At 38.3% G+C, this 23,216-nt stretch overlaps 3 protein-coding genes and 2 long non-coding RNA genes across 18 annotated transcripts in view; 2 read left to right on the top strand and 3 right to left on the bottom strand.

Moving 5' to 3' along the window:
* Positions 1-47: 47 nt before the first annotated feature.
* Positions 48-3,687, bottom strand: LOC105687971 (AP-3 complex subunit sigma-2). Of its 2 annotated transcripts, none has more exons than XM_012403953.3 (3): positions 3,475-3,685; positions 2,797-3,180; positions 48-1,621 (listed from the first exon to the last, which is right to left on the bottom strand). In XM_012403953.3, exons 1-3 carry the CDS (start codon positions 3,577-3,579, stop codon positions 1,499-1,501), a joined length of 612 nt encoding a protein of 203 aa, XP_012259376.1. In that variant the 5' UTR covers positions 3,580-3,685; the 3' UTR covers positions 48-1,498. The 2 variants fall into 2 exon arrangements, with proteins under 2 accessions (XP_012259376.1, XP_012259377.1); XM_012403954.3 differs by lacking the exon at positions 48-1,621 and adding an exon at positions 2,034-2,474 and having other exon boundaries at positions 3,475-3,687.
* A 2,093-nt stretch (positions 3,688-5,780) lies between these two features.
* On the top strand, positions 5,781-8,015 carry LOC125501842. Of its 6 annotated transcripts, none has more exons than XR_007279598.1 (8): positions 5,781-5,909; positions 6,018-6,172; positions 6,291-6,729; positions 6,815-6,936; positions 7,027-7,242; positions 7,341-7,556; positions 7,655-7,870; positions 7,969-8,015. It is a non-coding gene; the product is annotated as an uncharacterized LOC125501842 (long non-coding RNA). The 6 variants fall into 6 exon arrangements; XR_007279596.1 differs by having other exon boundaries at positions 5,823-5,964; positions 7,638-7,870; XR_007279595.1 differs by having other exon boundaries at positions 5,823-5,964; positions 7,324-7,556.
* A 1,751-nt stretch (positions 8,016-9,766) lies between these two features.
* Positions 9,767-12,629, bottom strand: LOC125501841. Of its 8 annotated transcripts, none has more exons than XR_007279591.1 (10): positions 12,501-12,629; positions 12,238-12,392; positions 11,681-12,119; positions 11,474-11,595; positions 11,168-11,383; positions 10,854-11,069; positions 10,540-10,755; positions 10,226-10,441; positions 9,912-10,127; positions 9,767-9,813 (listed from the first exon to the last, which is right to left on the bottom strand). It is a non-coding gene; the product is annotated as an uncharacterized LOC125501841 (long non-coding RNA). The 8 variants fall into 8 exon arrangements; XR_007279586.1 differs by having other exon boundaries at positions 10,854-11,086; positions 12,446-12,587; XR_007279587.1 differs by having other exon boundaries at positions 10,540-10,772; positions 12,446-12,587.
* A 536-nt stretch (positions 12,630-13,165) lies between these two features.
* LOC105688166 (CXXC motif containing zinc binding protein) lies at positions 13,166-16,045 on the top strand. The gene has a single exon (XM_012404261.2). It carries the CDS (start codon positions 13,544-13,546, stop codon positions 14,027-14,029), a length of 486 nt encoding a protein of 161 aa, XP_012259684.2. The 5' UTR covers positions 13,166-13,543; the 3' UTR covers positions 14,030-16,045.
* LOC105688165 overlaps positions 14,250-23,216 on the bottom strand; it is a 28,707-nt gene continuing 19,740 nt past the window's right edge. The window contains exons 3-7 of the mRNA XM_048657942.1: positions 20,897-21,397; positions 20,372-20,772; positions 17,691-19,358; positions 17,393-17,565; positions 14,250-17,303 (exon numbers count right to left, since the gene is read on the bottom strand). Coding sequence (XP_048513899.1) covers positions 17,068-17,303; positions 17,393-17,565; positions 17,691-19,358; positions 20,372-20,772; positions 20,897-21,397 — 2,979 coding nt within the window. The 3' untranslated portion in view covers positions 14,250-17,067. The remainder of the gene's footprint in view (positions 17,304-17,392; positions 17,566-17,690; positions 19,359-20,371; positions 20,773-20,896; positions 21,398-23,216) is intronic.

Here is a 23,216-nt window from a genome sequence, read left to right as displayed (position 1 = left end):
AGATAGTATTTTGTTAGTAAAGTGAGCAACAGGAATATCACAAAGAATCAGAGATATAGTCGTGTTTAATATTATTATTCGGTACACCATACGGCACTTAACAATATTGTAGATGGTGGAAATGATTGATTATAAAAAGAGTTGTATTCGTCATTTTTGTATGAAGTCTACAATTTCTGCCGCCATTATTTTGGACTTGTTACAAATTGTAGTATCTGTCCAATTAATTTTTCAGAATTTATGGTATCATGGGTGTGACAATTGATGCCACTTAGTCGTCGCTAAAGTTACCACGCTTGTTCATATTTCATAATAATATTACTTTCATTATTGTTTTACTATTATGCGACTTTTTTCTCCTTCGTTCAGAAGTTATAATATAGTATCAAGCCTAGAAGAGACCGCAGGTTAACTCAAACTGGTTCAAGTACGATTTTCAGTATCATGTTGTTTTATCATGCACCTAGATTTATCTATCATATACCGTCTGTACCATAGAGAACATAGTATCACAGAATTTCTTCCTTTCTCTTTTTTCTCTTCAATATTCACAACTCGTAAATGACAATAATATACATACATAGTTAAGATTCTATGTGTTCCATCAATGCGTATATTACACTTTAATATTGCCCTTAAAATTAGCGTAGGTCCACTAGACAGTGGTGGAGATATGAATACGTCTTTTTTATGAGCCAATGATCTTCATTGAAATTTACTTCAATGTGGAATGGATACATTTCAAAGATATTAACAGACTCCTGTATGTTGTTATTAACATAGTCTTATTACAACAGCGTACCGATGTTATCGAATTGACCCCAAATCGACACAAAATATGAAGGTAAACAGCCGAGGTCTCTTAGCTAAAATCTCAACTGGTCAGCTGTTGCTCCAAAACTATTCTACGATTTAGCTAATCAAAGGCTTTTGTCTTCCATCGTATGAATAATAATTTCGATCAACATCTGCGTTGATGAAAAGCAGCTTCTTCTTATTATCAATGGTCAATAGTGATCCATACTGTATAAATTTATATATTTTATATAGAGTTTATATATATCTATATATATCCACCTCGTTTCTTCGAGATGCGCTTTATTATAAAATACATTTGATCTGCAAAAAAATATTCATAATGTAAAATAATAGTCATAATAATAACAATAATAATAATGACAGTGCAATCTTCGGACGTACACTAGCGATTCGGTTGCTTTCAAACAAAAACTTTGATAAGACAAACAGGAGTGGTTTGTAGGTAGAATAGATGGAGGCATTTTTTCTCCTTTAAAACAAATTCGATCGCAACCAATTTTCATCACTGATAGCAATGAAAAACGGTGGATGAAACATGGTTTGACACTGTTGGGAGCATCGGTGCACTTTCCCCTGTCTGACTAGCAGAAAGTGATGTAGCTGCGACTCGGACAGAGGATATTACTGGCGGGTATAAAGGGATATTTAGTCAGCTGGGTGCCAGCGACGTGACGGCTGGTCAGAATTTGAGGTCCTTTATCGCCTGTGGTAGGTCAGGTAATTTCATGTCTTTTATTTGTTGCGGGATGTTCATGTTCTTCACCGCAGATACCGCACGGGCTGGTGCCGCCGTTATTCCCGCCTGTACAAATGAACAACAGTGTTAGTATTATTTGCAAATAATTATTAGGTTTTGTCAGACGTTACAAATAGAGAAGCGTTCAACGTTTTGTGTAGTCATATTACTGTAATGCCTAGAACTTTTTCTTATTGATCGTTCGGTTAATTGAAATGAGATATTTTTGTAGATTTGATTAGGTCGGATTATACGTCACAAGTGAAATCAAATTTTCAAAAAATTCGAGAATTTAGGGTGCTCTGATGGGGACAATTTTGAAATTAATAAAAATAATTATCAGTATGTCTTGCGAATTAAATCTAATTAACACCGGTTACGGGTTTAATTATCAATAGAGAAATGAGACAAAGCGAGAAAATTTAAACTATGCTCAATTAATATTTGGAGAAACTGAATAAGTAGTTCTAGGAGGAATAATGGACATAGATGTGACTATACGATTTACATTTTATTCATGATATTGCTAAATACATTTGTAATAAGGCACTAAGCATTTCAAACAAATCGGACATTACAAAAATCATGCGAAATCTTATAATCCTATGAACATTCGACTTTGAAAGGCTATGATATAAACCTTGAAGCGTATTCTCATATGTATATACATATATCTAATGTATCGACATTATATACGATTAAAAATCTTTTAGAAAATAAGAGACAAATAACAGAAGATGAGAATAAAAAACCATAGTATCAAATAAATCACAGATCAATAAGGAATATTCACACCACGACACGTGAGCGGAAGGAAATTTAAATGAAATACAAATCTTATTTCTATTTTTACTCAGGGAGGAGGTCCCAGAAGGACAATCGGACGAGGTGAACAAGGTCGCCCTGATTTGTAAGTCCCCTAAAATTGAGTTTAAGTCAGTTCCAACATACAAGCCAAAATGAACTCTACATGATTATGAGGAAAATCTACATGCAGGAAAAGTTAAATGAGTACCATTACGTAAACGGGGAGACAAAACTTGAAGCTCAATGCCTTTACTGCGACTGATTATTGATTCAGTGGCAAAAGTTTATAACTAAAATACTTATGTTATTAAAAAATTCACATAATGCGGAAGTGAGCAATCGCCTTATAATTTTGTGAGTGAATTGATTAATTATCAGTTGAAATTATTGAGAATAATAATACAGAGCAAGTATGATTTAATAGAAAATCTCACCTCTTGTTTTTCCAGCTTGTTTTGGTCTTCGATTCGTGTGAGGATTTCTGTCATATTTGTTTCAAGTACCATGCCGCCCATCACAAGTTCGTTCAATATATAGTGAACTTTATCGACATGAAATATCAGGTCCAATTCGCAAACATTCTCAAAACATTTGTCCAATGTTTCAACAAATACTTGTATCAAATCCAGTATTCCTAATTCAGACTCTGAACTATCAACGCAGAAGACAAAATACAGTGTTGCGTAGTGACGATATATCAATTTGTAATCAGATCCACCGATGAGGCTTCCTCCCTCCAAAAAATTGCATACATTGTCATCTCGTTTCGAGACAAGCTGGAATGTCTCTTTGATGATTTGCTGCTGCATGTCTTCATTCTAAGAATAATAATTATAGTAATTTCCATTCAGATTGACATCTTATTCTAATTTTTCATTAAAAGACTCGGCAATATGGGTTTTAGATGGATGCATAACCTATGATTTATTTTAACAAGTGCGTTACGAGTTTCAATATTGTAACCCAGCACAGTGGAAATAGAAATGAATTTTTAGTTTCTAATTGGAATGGGTAAAGAACAGCTTGAGATTTTATTTGACTGACTGACGAGTGTTTGGTAGTGTCAGCTGTCAATGATATCTGTGAGATAAATGTGCTCTCTAAATACTCACAAAGTATTGATAAAATTTAGAAAGTCGTGGTTTGCCATAATTATTGAACACTAAAATTGCCTTGATCATGTTAGAATCACTTTGTTGTACACTGATGGAATACATAAAAACGTAATCCCGTTTCGCAGATATTATAAATATGCCATTACTACTTTGAGGTTAAACTGAATCGTTAGATCGTAGCGACGTCAGTAGCAGTAGCGACCAAAGTGGCGACGACTGGTACTTTTTATCATAGCTATTTTTAAACTCCCGTTTTAATTTGAAGGTAATTCAAAAGAATGGACAGCTTTCACGAATTTCTTAGCATTCTCGAAAACGGTATCCCAAATGAAGCGGTATTTTTCGCCAAGTATATCTCGATTCTCAAGGTGCAATTTCATGCTGACACTTGACGCAGATTTTTAGCGTGTAGCTGTAATGATATTGATTAAAATCATGGCGATAACTTTTGGGGCTGCGACGCTGCACCTCAACGCTACAATTAATCTCGATGAGAGATTAATCTTAAACGCAATTAATCTCTCAATTACAATCGGAAAAATTAGGAAACGACATGAAAAAAATCTAGAAATAAACTTGAGGTCCTATCGCTCCATCTGCATATCATTGAGGGGGATAGAGGTCTGTTGATTGATTGGAAATCAATCGAAAAATTGGAGAAGATTCAGGAAAAATGAGGGAAAAAATAAATAACACTGGTCAACAGCGGTTTGGTTGCCTCTGGTGTAACAATGATGACGGATATATTTGTCCTTACACTTCATGAGGCCATCAATGATTTTGTAAGATTTGCTGTGATTTTTTATTTCAAATCTTCATTTTATTTTTACACTACAAAAATCGGACTATATGAATAAGAAATAACAGATATAATCATAGCGTATTTTTTTTTTTCGAAATATTAGTACACATCGAAGTAAATAGAAAAAGACATGTCAAAATCCCATATTAAACGTCAATGAAACGCCTTTGATGTTAAAAATAATTAAGATCATGGCTACAAACATAAACAGTCCATTTCCAGTCATGATCTCAGTTATTCTAGGCATAAAAAGCGTTTCATTGATGTATTACATGGGTTTCCGACATTGATCCTCCTTCTATTTAATTCGATATGTACTGATTTTTCGGGAAAAAATTGACATTACGAATACATCTGGTATTTTTTTCATATTCTTCGATTTTTGTAGCGTCAAATGGAAAAGGAGATTTGAAAAAAAAAACAGAGCATATCTCTCAAAACCAATGATGATTTCATGAATTGTAAACATGAATATATCCGAAATCGATGTTACATATTGATGGTAGAAAAAACCACTGTTGACCGGTGGAATGACCTCATCGCTTGATGATCCCGCGGATAAATTCAATCCCTATCGTTAATCTTCGCTTTTTCTGTTGCAGAGGGAAAACTGGCAGCCACTGGAGAAACTCCTCCCTGCCGTGCATCTAGAGCACAAGACACGTAGATGCATCTGCTGCGAGTTCTTTTCTTATATTTGTGTACGGATTATGAGAGTCAATACATTTTTCATCACGTAATCACGGATCATGTGCTTTCTGGAATAATTAAAATACCTAGATATATCGGTCATTTGTCAAAGATTATGAACGTTTATTCTATAACGCATCTGTTATGAAAAAACATTTCTCTATTTGAATAAATCCATGTGAAATATTCCCAATAACGTGTTAGAATTTATTTCCAATCCTCACCGAAAACAGTTGTCGGATTAGTTATTATTTGTCCGTGTTATTTAATTAACACGGAATCGGGCAGAAAATGATATACATAAAGGTACAACTGCTCGTAAAAAGAAAACAAACTCGGAAATGATACCGGAGTAACGGTATAATATCTAACAATATAAAGCTCGGGTGTGTGAATAACCACCGCCGTGTTCGTCTCATCGGAGAATACATCAGTAAAGGAATGTTTTATTTATCAATTTTACATATTTATACAATATTTAATGATAAACCATGGTATATTTTCATATTTCCTCGAATTCTGTGCAGAGAGTCTCGCAATAAAGTCGAAAGAAGTCTTAGTCGTGAGGTTCGATGCCGGGCAAAATCCTAGATATGGCTGATTTTCGAGTCGCCGGGGCGAAAATTGGACCTCGAAAAATGAATTTTGGTATCAGGAGAATATGATGAGGGAGGAGCCAGGGAATCAGGAGACTATACGCAAACGTTAGTAACTCGTCGAAATAGTTCCGAGTTATTTCGCGGCTTCCCATTGGTTGCCCGGCGCCATCATGCTTTTTGGCGCCTGGAACCAATAGGAAGCCGCGAAATAGCTCGGAGCAAACTCATCCCCTATTTCGACGAGTTACTAACGTTTGCGCATAGTCCCCTAATTTCAAAATGGACCCCGCCACCGGATTGAACGTGAATCAAATTGGCAGAGCAGATATCAATTTAAACGGGTTAATTAATAATATATTGGGACGGATAAAGATTATTTATACAGCAGTGCATTGAGTGAGTCTTGCGAAATTGTTCAGCATATAAAATAATAATTGATTTGTTTGTAGGAATAGTTTGGAAATCAACGGTATGGCACTGCGAGTATATCACGTTATTTTGCGAATGCTCAACCTCTACTCTAATGATTGAATGACAGCTCCCAGACGATTGCACCAGATGAGATTCCTATGCGTGCTGACACTTAATTATACAATTAGTAAAGGTATGATCTTCTAACATCCAGCATGCGGTGTGCTTTATTTGTATGAACGACATTGAGGTTCAGTCGGTGATAGTTTCTGCATAGTGCTTATTTAGTTTATTTTTATTTGTTTCGGCAGTGAATACTACTGGAAGTAAATGTCACCATTTTAGAGTAATAGAATCAAAGTGCATCCTCAAGAGCAGAGGGGCTAGACTGACAGCCAGAACATTGGATTCAATCTAGAGGAGAGTCCTATCATACTTGGTTGTTTTTTGAAATAAATACCTGAAGAGTTGATCACTGCTATTCGTTTCAATCTTCCAGGTCGAACAGTATTCGTCCCAGGGGAGACTGCAAAGTTGAAACGACAGAGTCCTTGCGGTATACGTCAGATGTTATTATTACACCTCTGCGTACTTTAACAGACAGTCAGTGCAGATGTTTGCCGGGCCAGGTCCAGCTGCCCAACCCAAGCATATTGTTGCTCTACTTTTGGAAACGACATAGAGAGTTTGAGGGGAAGAAATCATACTTCCTAGTACATGTACCTACTCAAGAACTGCAGTCATTCCATGGTAGCCCTACTTCTAAACCCCTCTTTAAGTTCAAGATATGCTAACGATTAGAAATAATATTGAAAATATTTTTTTACTTCCTTAGGACTGAGATGCGAATCAGTTGGAGGCTTGTGGGCCTATACAAAGAGAATTATAAGCACGGGATCCGTAATGCGTGCATCAACTTGCATAGATCTTAGACCTTTCAAGCATACTATTATGCCAGTCAGCGCATTTCAAATTATTTCCAGATTTTCGATCGACTGATTGGCAATAACTCGATCAATTTCCTGAATAGAGATATTCTGCTTGCAGATTCGGATTCTTGAGATCAAAATACATGAGGATAGCGGGACGAACCCTTCCACAAAAAATCTGAATCTTCATCTCAGATTTTGACAAAATTCCAAGGCTATAGGCTTACTGTTTTTCCCGGCAAAAAAGTGGAGTATCCCTCAGAATGATTCCAGGACGCTTCTCCTATGTAGAAAAGCGTTCCGAACAAGAAGCCGCCAATCAAATTAAGCTGGCGTAAGATCCCATAAAGATATCTTTGATTTTACACTTTTTCGATCGATTAATTGGCGATAACTCGATCAATTTCCTGAATAGAGATATTCTGCTTGCAGATTCGGATTCCTGAGATCAAAATACATGAGGATAGCGGGACGAACCCTTCCACAAAAAATCTGAATCTTCATCTCAGATTTTGACAAAATTCCAAGGCTATAGGCTTACTGTTTTTCCCGGCAAAAAAGTGGAGTATCCCTCAGAATGATTCCAGGACGCTTCTCCTATGTAGAAAAGCGTTCCGAACAAGAAGCCGCCAATCAAATTAAGCTGGCGTAAGATCCCATAAAGATATCTTTGATTTTACACTTTTTCGATCGATTAATTGGCGATAACTCGATCAATTTCCTGAATAGAGATATTCTGCTTGCAGATTCGGATTCCTGAGATCAAAATACATGAGGATAGCGGGACGAACCCTTCCACAAAAAATCTGAATCTTCATCTCAGATTTTGACAAAATTCCAAGGCTATAGGCTTACTGTTTTTCCCGGCAAAAAAGTGGAGTATCCCTCAGAATGATTCCAGGACGCTTCTCCTATGTAGAAAAGCGTTCGGAACAAGAAGCCGCCAATCAAATTAAGCTGGCGTAAGATCCCATAAAGATATCTTTGATTTTACACTTTTTCGATCGATTAATTGGCGATAACTCGATCAAATTTATGGATGGAATTATTCTGCTTACAGATTCGGATTCCTGAGATCAAAATACATCGGAATAACATAGAAATTCTCATGAAGAAAATTCTCAACAGATACTCTGAAAAGATGCGCCTAGACCTGGTGCCTCATCATGTGCATGCCTTCATTTCTGTGTAATGGATCATACTTCTACAGGGTATGATGAAGACATAAGCTAGTTGCATGCTGGGCTGATCCTATGCAATCATATGTATTTAATTTCACTCTTATCAATAAATTTGTTGCCGTCACCACAATCACCGCATCTTTTCTCGGTCCCGGAAGTGTTTTGTGATATGCAACCGGAGTCACACCATCCCAGATTCATTCTATTCTTTTTTCTGATTCTTTTCAATTTTTTGTAATTTTTTCTAATTTTTTTTGAATTTTTCTAATTTTTTCTGATTTTTCCTGAATTTTTCTGATTTTTTCCGATTTTTTCTGGATTTTTGAAATTATTTTTCACTTGAGCCGCCCCTGGATGGGTGCGGGCCCCGGAAATTAATTGTCCGCCCCTATTCCGTCGGGTGATGACGTCACGCGGTATGTCACGTGGTCAGGTCACGTGACCGCACTCGCCGATACAGCTAGCGCCATGTGGCGGAATTTTCGTGAACTAAAATCCCAAGTTTCTTGCCCCTTGACGTCAGGCAATGTGATGCGTGAACGAGAGGTATAAGGGTCAATACTTTTACGGTTTTCCCCGAGCGAGAGAACCCGCAAAAGTATTGACCGCACCCAAGCGTCCGAGGAAAACCACCGAAGGACGACGACCGCCTCCGAACGTCCGAGGAAAACCGAAGAAAGACGACCGCCTCCGAACGTCCAAGGAAAACCGCCGAAGGACGACGACCGCCTCCGAGCGTCCGAGGAAAACCGAAGAAAAACGACCGCCTCCGAGCGTCCGAGGAAAACCGCCGAAGGACGACGACCGCCTCCGAGCGTCCGAGGAAAACCGAAGAAAAACGACCGCCTCCGAGCGTCCGAGGAAAACCGCCGAAGGACGACGACCGCCTCCGAGCGTCCGAGGAAAACCGCCGAAGGACGACGACCGCCTCCGAGCGTCCGAGGAAAACCGCCGAAGAACGACGACCGCCTCCGAGCGTCCGAGGAAAACCGAAAAAGTATTGACCCCTTCGGCTCCGAAGGCTCGGGGAAAACCGTAAAAGTATTGACCCTTATACCTCTCTTTCACGCATCACATTGCCTGACGTCAAGGGGCAAGAAACTTGGGATTTTAGTTCACGAAAATTCCGCCACATGGCGCTAGCTGTATCGGCGAGTGCGCCCACGTGACCTGACCACGTGACATACCGCGTGACGTCATCACCCGACGGAATAGGGGCGGACAATTAATTTCCGGGGCCCGCACCCATCCAGGGGCGGCTCAAGTGAAAAATAATTTCAAAAATCCAGAAAAAATCGGAAAAAATCAGAAAAATTCAGGAAAAATCAGAAAAAATTAGAAAAATTCAAAAAAAATTAGAAAAAATTACAAAAAATTGAAAAGAATCAGTAAAAAGAATAGAATGAATCTGGGATGGTGTGACTCCGGTTGCATATCACAAAACACTTCCGGGACCGAGAAAAGATGCGGTGATTGTGGTGACGGCAACAAATTTATTGATAAGAGTGAAATTAAATACATATGATTGCATAGGATCAGCCCAGCATGCAACTAGCTTATGTCTTCATCATACCCTGTAGAAGTATGATCCATTACACAGAAATGAAGGCATGCACATGATGAGGCACCAGGTCTAGGCGCATCTTTTCAGAGTATCTGTTGAGAATTTTCTTCATGAGAATTTCTATGTTATTCCGATGTATTTTGATCTCAGGAATCCGAATCTGTAAGCAGAATAATTCCATCCATAAAATTGATCGAGTTATCGCCAATTAATCGATCGAAAAAGTGTAAAATCAAAGATATCTTTATGGGATCTTACGCCAGCTTAATTTGATTGGCGGCTTCTTGTTCCGAACGCTTTTCTACATAGGAGAAGCGTCCTGGAATCATTCTGAGGGATACTCCACTTTTTTGCCGGGAAAAACAGTAAGCCTATAGCCTTGGAATTTTGTCAAAATCTGAGATGAAGATTCAGATTTTTTGTGGAAGGGTTCGTCCCGCTATCCTCATGTATTTTGATCTCAGGAATCCGAATCTGCAAGCAGAATATCTCTATTCAGGAAATTGATCGAGTTATCGCCAATTAATCGATCGAAAAAGTGTAAAATCAAAGATATCTTTATGGGATCTTACGCCAGCTTAATTTGATTGGCGGCTTCTTGTTCCGAACGCTTTTCTACATAGGAGAAGCGTCCTGGAATCATTCTGAGGGATACTCCACTTTTTTGCCGGGAAAAACAGTAAGCCTATAGCCTTGGAATTTTGTCAAAATCTGAGATGAAGATTCAGATTTTTTGTGGAAGGGTTCGTCCCGCTATCCTCATGTATTTTGATCTCAGGAATCCGAATCTGCAAGCAGAATATCTCTATTCAGGAAATTGATCGAGTTATCGCCAATTAATCGATCGAAAAAGTGTAAAATCAAAGATATCTTTATGGGATCTTACGCCAGCTTAATTTGATTGGCGGCTTCTTGTTCCGAACGCTTTTCTACATAGGAGAAGCGTCCTGGAATCATTCTGAGGGATACTCCACTTTTTTGCCGGGAAAAACAGTAAGCCTATAGCCTTGGAATTTTGTCAAAATCTGAGATGAAGATTCAGATTTTTTGTGGAAGGGTTCGTCCCGCTATCCTCATGTATTTTGATCTCAGGAATCCGAATCTGCAAGCAGAATATCTCTATTCAGGAAATTGATCGAGTTATCGCCAATTAATCGATCGAAAAAGTGTAAAATCAAAGATATCTTTATGGGATCTTACGCCAGCTTAATTTGATTGGCGGCTTCTTGTTCGGAACGCTTTTCTACATAGGAGAAGCGTCCTGGAATCATTCTGAGGGATACTCCACTTTTTTGCCGGGAAAAACAGTAAGCCTATAGCCTTGGAATTTTGTCAAAATCTGAGATGAAGATTCAGATTTTTTGTGGAAGGGTTCGTCCCGCTATCCTCATGTATTTTGATCTCAGGAATCCGAATCTGCAAGCAGAATATCTCTATTCAGGAAATTGATCGAGTTATCGCCAATTAATCGATCGAAAAAGTGTAAAATCAAAGATATCTTTATGGGATCTTACGCCAGCTTAATTTGATTGGCGGCTTCTTGTTCGGAACGCTTTTCTACATAGGAGAAGCGTCCTGGAATCATTCTGAGGGATACTCCACTTTTTTGCCGGGAAAAACAGTAAGCCTATAGCCTTGGAATTTTGTCAAAATCTGAGATGAAGATTCAGATTTTTTGTGGAAGGGTTCGTCCCGCTATCCTCATGTATTTTGATCTCAAGAATCCGAATCTGCAAGCAGAATATCTCTATTCAGGAAATTGATCGAGTTATTGCCAATCAGTCGATCGAAAATCTGGAAATAATTTGAAATGCGCTGACTGGCATAATAGTATGCTTGAAAGGTCTAAGATCTATGCAAGTTGATGCACGCATTACGGATCCCGTGCTTATAATTCTCTTTGTATAGGCCCACAAGCCTCCAACTGATTCGCATCTCAGTCCTAAGGAAGTAAAAAAATATTTTCAATATTATTTCTAATCGTTAGCATATCTTGAACTTAAAGAGGGGTTTAGAAGTAGGGCTACCATGGAATGACTGCAGTTCTTGAGTAGGTACATGTACTAGGAAGTATGATTTCTTCCCCTCAAACTCTCTATGTCGTTTCCAAAAGTAGAGCAACAATATGCTTGGGTTGGGCAGCTGGACCTGGCCCGGCAAACATCTGCACTGACTGTCTGTTAAAGTACGCAGAGGTGTAATAATAACATCTGACGTATACCGCAAGGACTCTGTCGTTTCAACTTTGCAGTCTCCCCTGGGACGAATACTGTTCGACCTGGAAGATTGAAACGAATAGCAGTGATCAACTCTTCAGGTATTTATTTCAAAAAACAACCAAGTATGATAGGACTCTCCTCTAGATTGAATCCAATGTTCTGGCTGTCAGTCTAGCCCCTCTGCTCTTGAGGATGCACTTTGATTCTATTACTCTAAAATGGTGACATTTACTTCCAGTAGTATTCACTGCCGAAACAAATAAAAATAAACTAAATAAGCACTATGCAGAAACTATCACCGACTGAACCTCAATGTCGTTCATACAAATAAAGCACACCGCATGCTGGATGTTAGAAGATCATACCTTTACTAATTGTATAATTAAGTGTCAGCACGCATAGGAATCTCATCTGGTGCAATCGTCTGGGAGCTGTCATTCAATCATTAGAGTAGAGGTTGAGCATTCGCAAAATAACGTGATATACTCGCAGTGCCATACCGTTGATTTCCAAACTATTCCTACAAACAAATCAATTATTATTTTATATGCTGAACAATTTCGCAAGACTCACTCAATGCACTGCTGTATAAATAATCTTTATCCGTCCCAATATATTATTAATTAACCCGTTTAAATTGATATCTGCTCTGCCAATTTGATTCACGTTCAATCCGGTGGCGGGGTCCATTTTGAAATTAGGGGACTATGCGCAAACGTTAGTAACTCGTCGAAATAGGGGATGAGTTTGCTCCGAGCTATTTCGCGGCTTCCTATTGGTTCCAGGCGCCAAAAAGCATGATGGCGCCGGGCAACCAATGGGAAGCCGCGAAATAACTCGGAACTATTTCGACGAGTTACTAACGTTTGCGTATAGTCTCCTGATTCCCTGGCTCCTCCCTCATCATATTCTCCTGATACCAAAATTCATTTTTCGAGGTCCTATTTTCGCCCCGGCGACTCGAAAATCAGCCATATCTAGGATTTTGCCCGGCATCGAACCTCACGACTAAGACTTCTTTCGACTTTATTGCGAGACTCTCTGCACAGAATTCGAGGAAATATGAAAATATACCATGGTTTATCATTAAATATTGTATAAATATGTAAAATTGATAAATAAAACATTCCTTTACTGATGTATTCTCCGATGAGACTCCACACGCAAATGACGTTTGCATGTAACCTCCTAGGTCAGGGAAAATTGAGGGATAAATTGTGATTGAGATTAAGCAATTAAATAATATGCCTGTGTGTAGAGTGTGTTATTTATTAATTTATTTTTTTCTGTGCAAAGCGCATGTGATGAAACCAATCATATTAGGTAAAGATTTTACATCGATATTATTATCTCTTCGAATTCCATGCCTCTGTAACATAGCTTCCTTTTAAATTTTCAATTAATCTTGATGGCGCTTCTGTCGAAATAATACCACACGACTACATTCGATTCCAAAATCTGCGTCAAGCGAACGTCAAACGTCGTCATGAGATTGCACCTTCACGTGTAAAAATTAAAGATTTGTCAAAAAATTTCCGCACTTTACATTTTAAACAATCATAACCCGAATCAGTGGATCGAATAAGTTTAGTGTTTTCGCTGATAACAAAAAGTTAACCTACAAGCTCTAAATTAAGGGAATACCTTATTTCTTCGGAGACTTTATTCATCATGGTAAAAGTGGCATTGCAGATAAAAGCTACATTAGAAAATGTGGAAGAACTGAAGCCGTCTGGTCCAGATTTTCGTTGGTACCTAAAGTTCACTTGTGGTAACTGTGGCGAGGTTTCAGAAAAATGGAACTATGTTTCGGAGAGTGAATCGACTCCATCTAAAAGAGGAAATGCAGTGAATCACTTTGTCAGTAAATGTAAACTATGTTTGCGTGAAAACACCATGACCATTATCGAAGACTCATCAAGATCTTACACCACTGATGATCAGGGAAAGTTTAAAACCCTTGCTATCTTTGATTGCCGAGGTATAGAGCCTTCTGATTTCTCTGCAAGAGAAGGATGGGTTGCAAAAGCAATAGACGGAGGCAAGGAGTTTAAAGATGTTGATTTGAGCGAGGGAGAATGGGCTGACTATTGTGAAAAAATTGCAAATCCTGTTGGCATTTATGAGATTGAACATAGGTTCGAGAAGATTAAGTGAGAGGAAATATATTTATAAAGATGTTGAAAGGCTTAAAGATGTTTCCTTGCAGCCAAACGATGTGATATACAAATATTTTTTTGGAAAGTATATTATAGTATATAAGGTATTATTTCACACTGGTACTCTTTAGATAAAGTAAATTATTACAAAATTGAAACCAAAATTCATTGCCAAACGTAGATTACTTTATAATCAGAACCAATGAAGACATCAATTGTATCCAACGACATAATATAATTTATTTATAATCATATACAAAAAAACTGTTCACTTATACAAATGGATCCTTAAGTATATTATACGCATAGAATTGTTTTCAACAATATCATTGATTTCTTTAATTTTATTTTTGTCATATTTGTCCCACCAATCGTGTTGCTCTTGTTTGATGAAGTATCGATGTAGTACCAACTCAAAGGAGGTATCACCGCAACTACCCGATTATTGATATCAAGTTTATTCTTAGTAGACTCAAACTTTCCAAATTGGACACGTTGGAATGTTACGAAATTTGTTGGAAATCAGTGGCTGATAGTTGTGATATTACCGTTATTATAAATAATTGACTTACAATTAAAGAGAGAACATATGATTAATAACTAATTGTGATGAACTAATTATTTACATTGCATTTAAAAAGAAACCATAAAAACTTTGAAATCATAATTTCTCTTTTCTATCCTATCATACTAATTCGCTATTATTGTAATATGCGAGTATATAGTTAAATCGTATTTACTGTAGTAATCTGGACATTGTTTTTATTTATTTACTTTTCGTGTTTTTCTATTATCATTTCTAATATCTAACGAATAAATAGCTTGGTACTCATTTAAATGATCTTGTCAGTCACTGTGTCACTTAAAAAATAAATCACGTACGAATAACTAATGCAACCGATTATAATTTAACGACGAATCGATAACTCATCAGTCTATACTCATGAAAATATCACTATGGCTGAATTCGTATTAAAACGTTAAGTCGGTTGAAGCCCGTGTATTATCCACTGTTAAAATATTGATCAAATAATCGAATATAACTACATATAACGCCGTGACATTTATGCTTTCTTTTTGTTGCTTTGATTATCATTTTACTGAAGCCGTCACATCGTTTTTTCTTTTATATTTCATGCTATGCAATTAACGATATCAGTGCTGTACAATATTGCTGTGGTTTTTATATCAAGGGAACATGTTCTATCTGACGATATAATAACTAAAACTGAGATAAACTTCAAAGAATTAATTCGAATCTAGTATAACAATAAATTAAGTATCCAAAGCTCTTGCAAGAGCAATTTACTTAATCGTTTAGACGGATTTTTTTGTATAAAAACAACATGGAAGTTATTACCCCATTAATAAAATGTCAGCCATTCAATAATATACCATTTCGAAAATAGGTATTACGATTTAGTCAGGTATGATAAACTGACTAGTAAAAATGAAAAGCGAGATGAAAAGGATATGTCAAACAATTATTGCAACACTGTACAAACTAACTTTTTCCATAATTATAATATCTACGCTGGATATTTCTATGAGTAATTACCTCGGATATTCTAATCACACAATATTGATTTACTAGTATGGGTATAGTTTCATTTCTAACTTATTGTTAGTCAAAAAATTTTCCTAGTTTTTTTCTAAACATCTATCTTTGGTATAAATTAGGGAGATGCTTGCTCTACTCATGTTTTCTAATTTCTATCATTGAATATATCTACCTATAACACTACTTCATCGACTGCATTTTATTATACAGTTCCGTAGACAACGTTAGGCTGTCCAGAGTATACATTTAAAAATCATCGTATCTATGCCAGGCTTTTGATCGAATACAAACCGATTTTATTGTTATGCACAACAGAGGAGTGGCTGGTTCGTTAAATGATGGCATTTAAAATAAATCTATTTTCCGATTGGTGTACATAATATTGTATTTCGCAAAACAGTTTTACCCTGTGTTTGTAGTTTGAAATAAAATTTTTGCCCATCTAATCATCAACGATGCTGATATATTTGGAATTTTACCATGCAAGATTCCCATGTTGTTCTAGTAATCATCCATCGAACAAACCTGATGTTAATACAACTGGGTTTGTTTGATAACCGCATCACATAACTTGAGAATTATATTTTATTTCTGTGCTGACTGCTAAAATGTTCCATTATATTTCTGCTTTCAATTTTTGAAATTGCTGTGATTTTTTTTTCTCCTTCTCATATTTCTACAAGCAGCGTTTGAGTAACAGGCCTGATCCCCATGTATGTATGGCGAGTAGGTGTAGTACGTTAAAGAAATTCCTAAACTACAAATTACGAGTAATTTCAATTAGTAAAAAATGAAGGAAGATCTCGATTGAAACGCAATTAAAACTTATCAAATTAACTGTACAGATAAAATATACCTAACACCCCTTATACGAGGACAACTCGCGAAACTCATCGTCGAACTGGTGAGACGAACTGGCATGAGATAGGCAGTGTTGTTCCTATCCGGCTTTTCTCTTTTTCTTTCGTACATTTTTTTTTATCTTTATGAATTTCCGGATCAAATGTGAGGTGAAAGAGTGAAAAACTAGGTCATGAAATAGGCACGTTGGCTTTCATTAAACCATTTTGATAGATTTTTAAACCGATTAAGTTAGGCTTCCTTTGTTGAAAATGTTTAGTCTCAAACCCGCTGCTCGTAATTATCTCTGCAACTGCAAAAACGGTTGATATGTTTGGCGTTGATTGCTAGCGACGAAACTCCTCCTCGCAGAGAAATCACAATTCACTTCTGGTCGGCTGCGGTGCAGATGTCGTTCTTTCTTCTGGTTGAGTCATTTATACCCTGTTCAAGAGCAGATTCTACTTACTCGGCATGGGAAACTTGCAGCGTGCTACCCAGGCTTGTATGCGCCAATCTAGGGGCAGAAAGGATGTTCGAGTAGACGGAGACCCGACCGAAAAGGGCAAGCTTCGGTTTGAAGACAAGTCCATTTCCTCCTTCGACGGTGTTGCAGATGACCCACGCGAACCTACTCAATTCATTCCATTATCGAGTGCAGTAGCTTCCAAACACGTTTGTTTCAGAGTCGCTGACTGGTCCTCCAAACTGCGTTTCAGTCCTTCGATAGTCTGCACCAGCATCTGTCTTCGCAATTGCGATAACTGATGCTGAAATAACTGCGTATCTTGAGCGTTCATGTTAGCTTCAGCTGCTAGGCGTTCCTGACGGAGTTGGGTAACTTTTTCTCTCAGCGAACGTTTGGAATCATCTGAAAAGTAGAGGAAAAAAAAACTCCGATCAACGTCGGGGGTGAAAAATTTTTCCGTGTAAAATTCAAACGCCAACGGCGACACGTACCAGTATCATCGGTTGCTGTATCGCCGTCCGAATTTCTAAATGCAGCGTTGTGTTCTCCCAACGATTTCTGTATACGACCGTAAGTTGCACTACCCGCGTAGACTTTTCGCTTAACTGGTTCACTTTGAGGACAGTACGAGGATGCTTCGCGGGTGGGTCCGATGTCCACGGATCTGAAAAAATACGGTTACTTTTGGTCACAGCTCACGTTTTTCTCTCTTACTTTTTCACACTTGGTTCATGTACCTTTTTTTTTTTTTTTTTTTTTTCTCAAAATCACCCAACAACCCCAGCTCACCTGAAAGTCAGCAGCGGTGGTTTTTGCCTGACATCGCACCTCTCGTCGGAGTCTGACGAGCTGGATGTGAGCCCCTCGTCTCTGACGATCCTCGAGGAAGAGACTAGATCCTTTCTGCAAACGATTGATTTTTTCTTTCCTTTTGGCGTAAAGACGTTCGCCTGATTCCCACTTGCGTAAGTAATCGAGCCAGCAGATCTCTCCGATAATCTCGGCGATGTAACGCCGTTGCAATTCTGCGTTTGAACTTGATCCTTCTTATCCTCTCTTACCTCCCTCTCGGTGATTTGCAGCCTACTTTGGACTACGCTTCTGCTCGGCGAACTCTGAGGAGTCCTTCTGATTATCATCGGTGAATTTGGACATTTTGCTAGCTCCTGTTTGTACAGATTTTCCTTGATAATCATGCCGTTAGGGGAATTTCGCTCCATGAACTTTCTTATGGGTGAACAACAAGGCTGTGAGAACTGCCTTTTCGGACTCGTGTGCTCGAGGTCCTTGATACTTCCGCTCTGCAATTCCGGTTGTGAATTCCTACTCTTCGAGAGGGCGAGTTCTATATTTAATTCCGTGTTTTTAATGAGTTCTACTCTTTTGTTAGCGAGGCCGTTATGGATCTTTCTCGGCGAGGGTAGAACGGGGGATGAATTATTCTTCATGTTAACTAAAATATTTTCCGCCTCAAGAATCAGCTCCTTGTACTTTCGGTCCGCCTCCTTGTCCGCTTCCATCAACGCTATTTCCGATGCAAATGCAGTCATATAAGTACGTCCAGCTACGTGACTTCTCACCATATTCCCATTCACGTAACTCACAGAGTTCGATCTCCGTTTCAATATCTCATTTTCCGTAATAACAGCCGATCTGACCTGCAGAGAATTTTCCTGGAGTTTTAACGGGGACAGATTTTTGTTGACGTCGTGGATCTGTTTCTTCCTCCTCAGGCATATTGGCGTTCCCCCAACGCTTCTGCTCCCTTGATTAAAACCCGAATTTTTCAATAACATTCTTTCAACCAAAACTCGGTTCATGTTCGCTGTCTCGTCGTCGCATTTATCATACGTTGCTTTCCGCCTCTGAGATATTCTCTTCTTTCTCTTTTCCCCCGTTGATTTTTCATCAGTTTTTCGCAACCGTGTACTCTGTCGCTTCGAACTACTCCTAACGCTGGATCTTGTACCGTTCTCCTGATTATCCTTCGTAGCGGTTCTACGCTTCAAAAATGACTCTCGGAGTCTCGTACCCTTGCGACTTAATTCGCTCGTAAAAGTAAAATAGGTACAATGTCCAGTGTTTCGGAGAGCAGCCGCATGAGGATCCAGTTTATCGATATCCAGCAGAGACCCGTTATCAATGAAATCGAAATCGTCATTTTCGAACGGTTCGTTTTCATCGCCTCCGTCTTGGCCGGTGTCTATGTCCGATAAAGAGTCTATGTAATCTTCGCAGTCGGTCGGATCGCTGTCGGATAAAATATCGGTCTCTTTTTCGTACACGTAACTCTCATCGAATTTCCCCATCATCTCGTTCAGCGTTATGTCATCGTCCGAAGAACGAAGGCTACGCGTCAAGGACGAACCCGAAGAACTGCTGCTGCACCGTGCCACCGGAATTGGAACCTTCGAACGAAGCTCAACCCGCGGTGAAATTCTCCAATTCTGATTTATCCTTGGAAATATTGAAAGAAATAATACTATTATGCTTTCAAACTTCGAGAGATTGATTAAAGCTAATAACGGCAAAAAGTTCACGCGATTTGCGAGAAGGAACGCATGGAGAAAAAGCTCGACATTCGTTCCGTTGCAACGTCAGATTTTCTAAATTAATCGCGATTATTATTTTCAGGGTATACCAAAGCCACGAATGTGAGCCGACGATTCGGTAAGTAAGTTTACTGAACTTTTGTAGTTGCTTCCCGCTGCAGCCTTGTAAGAATGAAAAGTATAAAGTTGAAAAGTTGAACGCGAAGCGTTTGTTCGATATCGCATAACTTTATAGACGTTCTTCGGAAGTGGTAAGTATGAAAAAAGTATAACCGTACCCAGAGCCGAAGGTACTGCAAGAAAAAGGGAAAACTTTGCTCGTTAAGTCGTTCACTTTTCTCCGTCGTACTTTGTCGGTATGGCGTATTTTATTTTTTCCAGACTTCCGAGCACTTCTATTTGTTCTCCAATAGGTGAAAAAAAATGAATTAGAGAATTATGCAAAGAATGAAGAGAAAAGGGGATGAGAAAAACAAGAGAAACGTTCTACGAACGTCAAATTCGGAATAATGCAAGTATAAAATATGCAGGACATTTTCGATGCGAGACGTCATCACGGAGACCCATGGGGCGCCTACCGAAGAATTCATCCCCTTGAAATGAGAATTCGCATATAATAACGAGACAAAGAGGAAAATAAAATAAAATATAAAAGGACGAGAAAAAAGCTGCAGTGAAAGATCGAATGAATTTAAAATAAATTCATGAATAGAGGAGCGTACGTTCGGAATATATGTAAAAGTTCCAGGAATTTCTTCAGGAATAAAAAGGACACTCCATTCGAGGATGAATTCAATCATCCGCAAAATAATAATTCACAAGGTTCTCATGGACCGATCGTGAGCTTTTTCTTCTTGCTTTTTTTTTTCAGTGCGTGATTTTTTTATTAGAAACCGAATCGAAAAAGAGAGAACTTACGGACTTCTACCGGCGCTGAGGCTTCCGGGTCGACAATCGAAATTTCTAGTAAGATTAACGTTGATATTAACGTTGACGTCGCTGGCGCTGCCGGAAGATTCGGTTAACTTTAATCCTGAGCTACTACTAGATTCGTCGATGGCCAATCTGGACTTAACTCCGTTGGTACTGGAGCCCGAAGAATTGGCGGAGAGCCACGGATTGGTACGAATGCGAGAACGTTGTCTCGGTGATTGTAGAGGAGGTGACGGTACCAAAGGTGGAGGAATCGAAGTTGGTACGGGGAGGAAATTCGAAATTCTTGCAGCGTCTATCGAACACGATTCCGTCCTTCTGTGCGTCTGCACTAGTTTTTGCTGAGGCCTCTGCTGCTGGTTTCCCGTCGAACACCCCTCAGAGTTCTGAGGAAAAAAAAAATCGAAGAAGAAATTGAGAAAAACTTCGCGTCCGAAGGACAGAATTTTTGGAGTGCCTCTTGGGAATGAGAGAAAAAGTGATAATGATTTCCAAATTGAGCCCACTGACCTTATTCGGGGTGCTTGTAGTCCTCGGTTCTCTGCGATCCCTATTCCCTCGCGGTGAAGCATTAGAATTATTCATAGTAATTCCGTTTGCGCTTTTATCGATTAGTAATTTCTCGTTGCAATTAGTTAATTTTCCGTTATTGACTTGCGCTTTTTTAATAGCAGTAATAGTTGGTTCGATAACGACGTCGCCTGTTTTCTCCCCTCCTCCGGCAGCAGCAGCAGCAGCAGCAGCAGCAGCAGCAGCAGCGGTAGCAGCAGTTTTGTTACTTTGAAAATAATGCGTCCCAGTTCTAATGTTAATATAATATTCAGGTGGATAACTCGCTCCAGGTGATGTACCATCTGTAGAATATCCCGTGCTGTAAGCACTTTCGGGTGACGAAAGATGCACACTTCCGGTTCCTCCCGATGTTCCCGACGACGTTGTAACCGTCGTATATCCAGAAGCGTGAAGATTAATCGTATCCAAATTTTTCGACGGAGCTTCCACTGGATATACCTGAAGAGAACGCGAGAAATGAATGAAACTTTCGTTGAATTATTTATTCGGTATTGTTTTTTTTTTGCTTGCGGGGCCATCGTGAAGAATGAATTATTTTTAAAACCGATTGAGGAACATTTTTTTAACGTATTTTGATTTCAGGGATACAAATCCGTTGAGTAAGTTTAGCTACGAATTTTTCTTATCGAGATATCCCTATTTTTCTGCTCTAAAAAGTGAAAAATAGGCGATAACTCGATGAATTTTAGAGATAGATCAATTTGACTTTCAGATTCGGATTCCCGAGATCAAAATACATAAGGATAGCGTATGAACCCCGTAAAAAAATGTTGATTTTTCCCCAAAAATTGAAAATTTTCCAAGGGGTACCCGTTTGGATTTTTTTAATTTTTGGTCAAAATTTTTTATTCTTAAAAATCGATCGTATGGCACTTTTCCTGCGTATTTTGACCTCAGGAATCCAAATCTGAAAGAAAAATTGATCTATCTCTAAAATTCATCGAGTTATCGCCAATTTTCAGCTTTTTGGGGTCGAAAAAAAAAAATTAATTTTTTAGTCTATCTGAACGTAATTCGAGCTCTGGAATCCGAATCCGAAAGAAAAATTGATCTATCTACGCAAATGACCGAGTTATCCCCATTTTTTCGCGATTTTTCGCGATTTTTGGCATAAATTTGAGGATATCTCGAAGGGAAAAAATCGTAGCTCAATTCGGACGACGGATTCGTGTTCCTGAGGTCAAAATACGTAAGAAAAGTGCCATACGATCAATTTTTAAAAATAAAAATTTTTTGCCAAAATTTGAAAAAATCGTAAGGGGTACCCCTTGGAAAAATCTCAAATTTTGACCAAAAATTTTTATTTTTTAAAATTGATCGTATGGCACTTTTCTTATGTATTTTGACCTCAGGAACACGAATCCGTTGTTCAAATTGAGCTACGATTTTTTCTTTAACTTATTTTTTGAATATTTCGTGTATTTGATTTTCTCCAATTTAATTGCATGAAAACCCTGTACGTGGGTGGATCGTTAATTAGAGACAAGCTAGCTGCCCTTGCACGTCTATGAAAATACCTATAGTCATGTCGGGAAAGAGGGCGAAGTGTACTTAACGAAGAGAAAAAAAGAAAAGTGAAAAAAAGGAAAAAGGAAAAGGGAAAAGGGGGCGTAGAGGAGAATGAGGAGAGTTAGGAGGAGAAGAAATTTTCTGCAGGAAATCCTTGCAACGGGGGAACTAAAAGGAATTCCTCGCTATCTTATATACCCTCATACATATACATATATACACATTGCAAACAGCTAGAGCTTTTATTTACTTTCCTCCCCCGCGACGCGTAGAATTTCAAGTATCCGAGGTTTAACTAGCCCGATAAGCTTTGCGCAATGGCAATAAAAAATCGAATCTATATCGGTTGATAAATTATATTGAACCTGTGAGAAAAATATAACAATTAGACGATTAATTTAAAAATTATCTTTCTCTCATTTTATAACGAAAAGAACAAAAATTCCTGAAATTTTTCTTTTTCCCCATCACACAGTTTTCTAGCAGTTCGTGTACACTATAATAGTACAGCGACGTGTATGTATAGCTATATACTCATTGTCAAGCTAGGTACACCCTGCAGGGTCGTCAATAACAGGAATCTCATTGCGCATGGGAATTCCGAGTAAATTTACATACACGTAAACATTGTATGCGGATAAACTATAAATGTGCGCCATCTGTTACCCAACCAAGTACACCCTTAACGCTATTTTCGACCCTTAAAACTTTTCAAATTTTCAATGGGTTTTTTCTAACTTTCTTTTTA

The sequence above is a fragment of the Athalia rosae genome, chromosome 7, assembly GCF_917208135.1.
Source record: "Athalia rosae chromosome 7, iyAthRosa1.1, whole genome shotgun sequence".
In the NCBI taxonomy this organism is placed as follows: domain Eukaryota; kingdom Metazoa; phylum Arthropoda; class Insecta; order Hymenoptera; family Athaliidae; genus Athalia; species Athalia rosae.
Note: the sequence above shows the minus strand (reverse complement) of the source record. Positions and strands in the feature narration are given on the sequence as shown.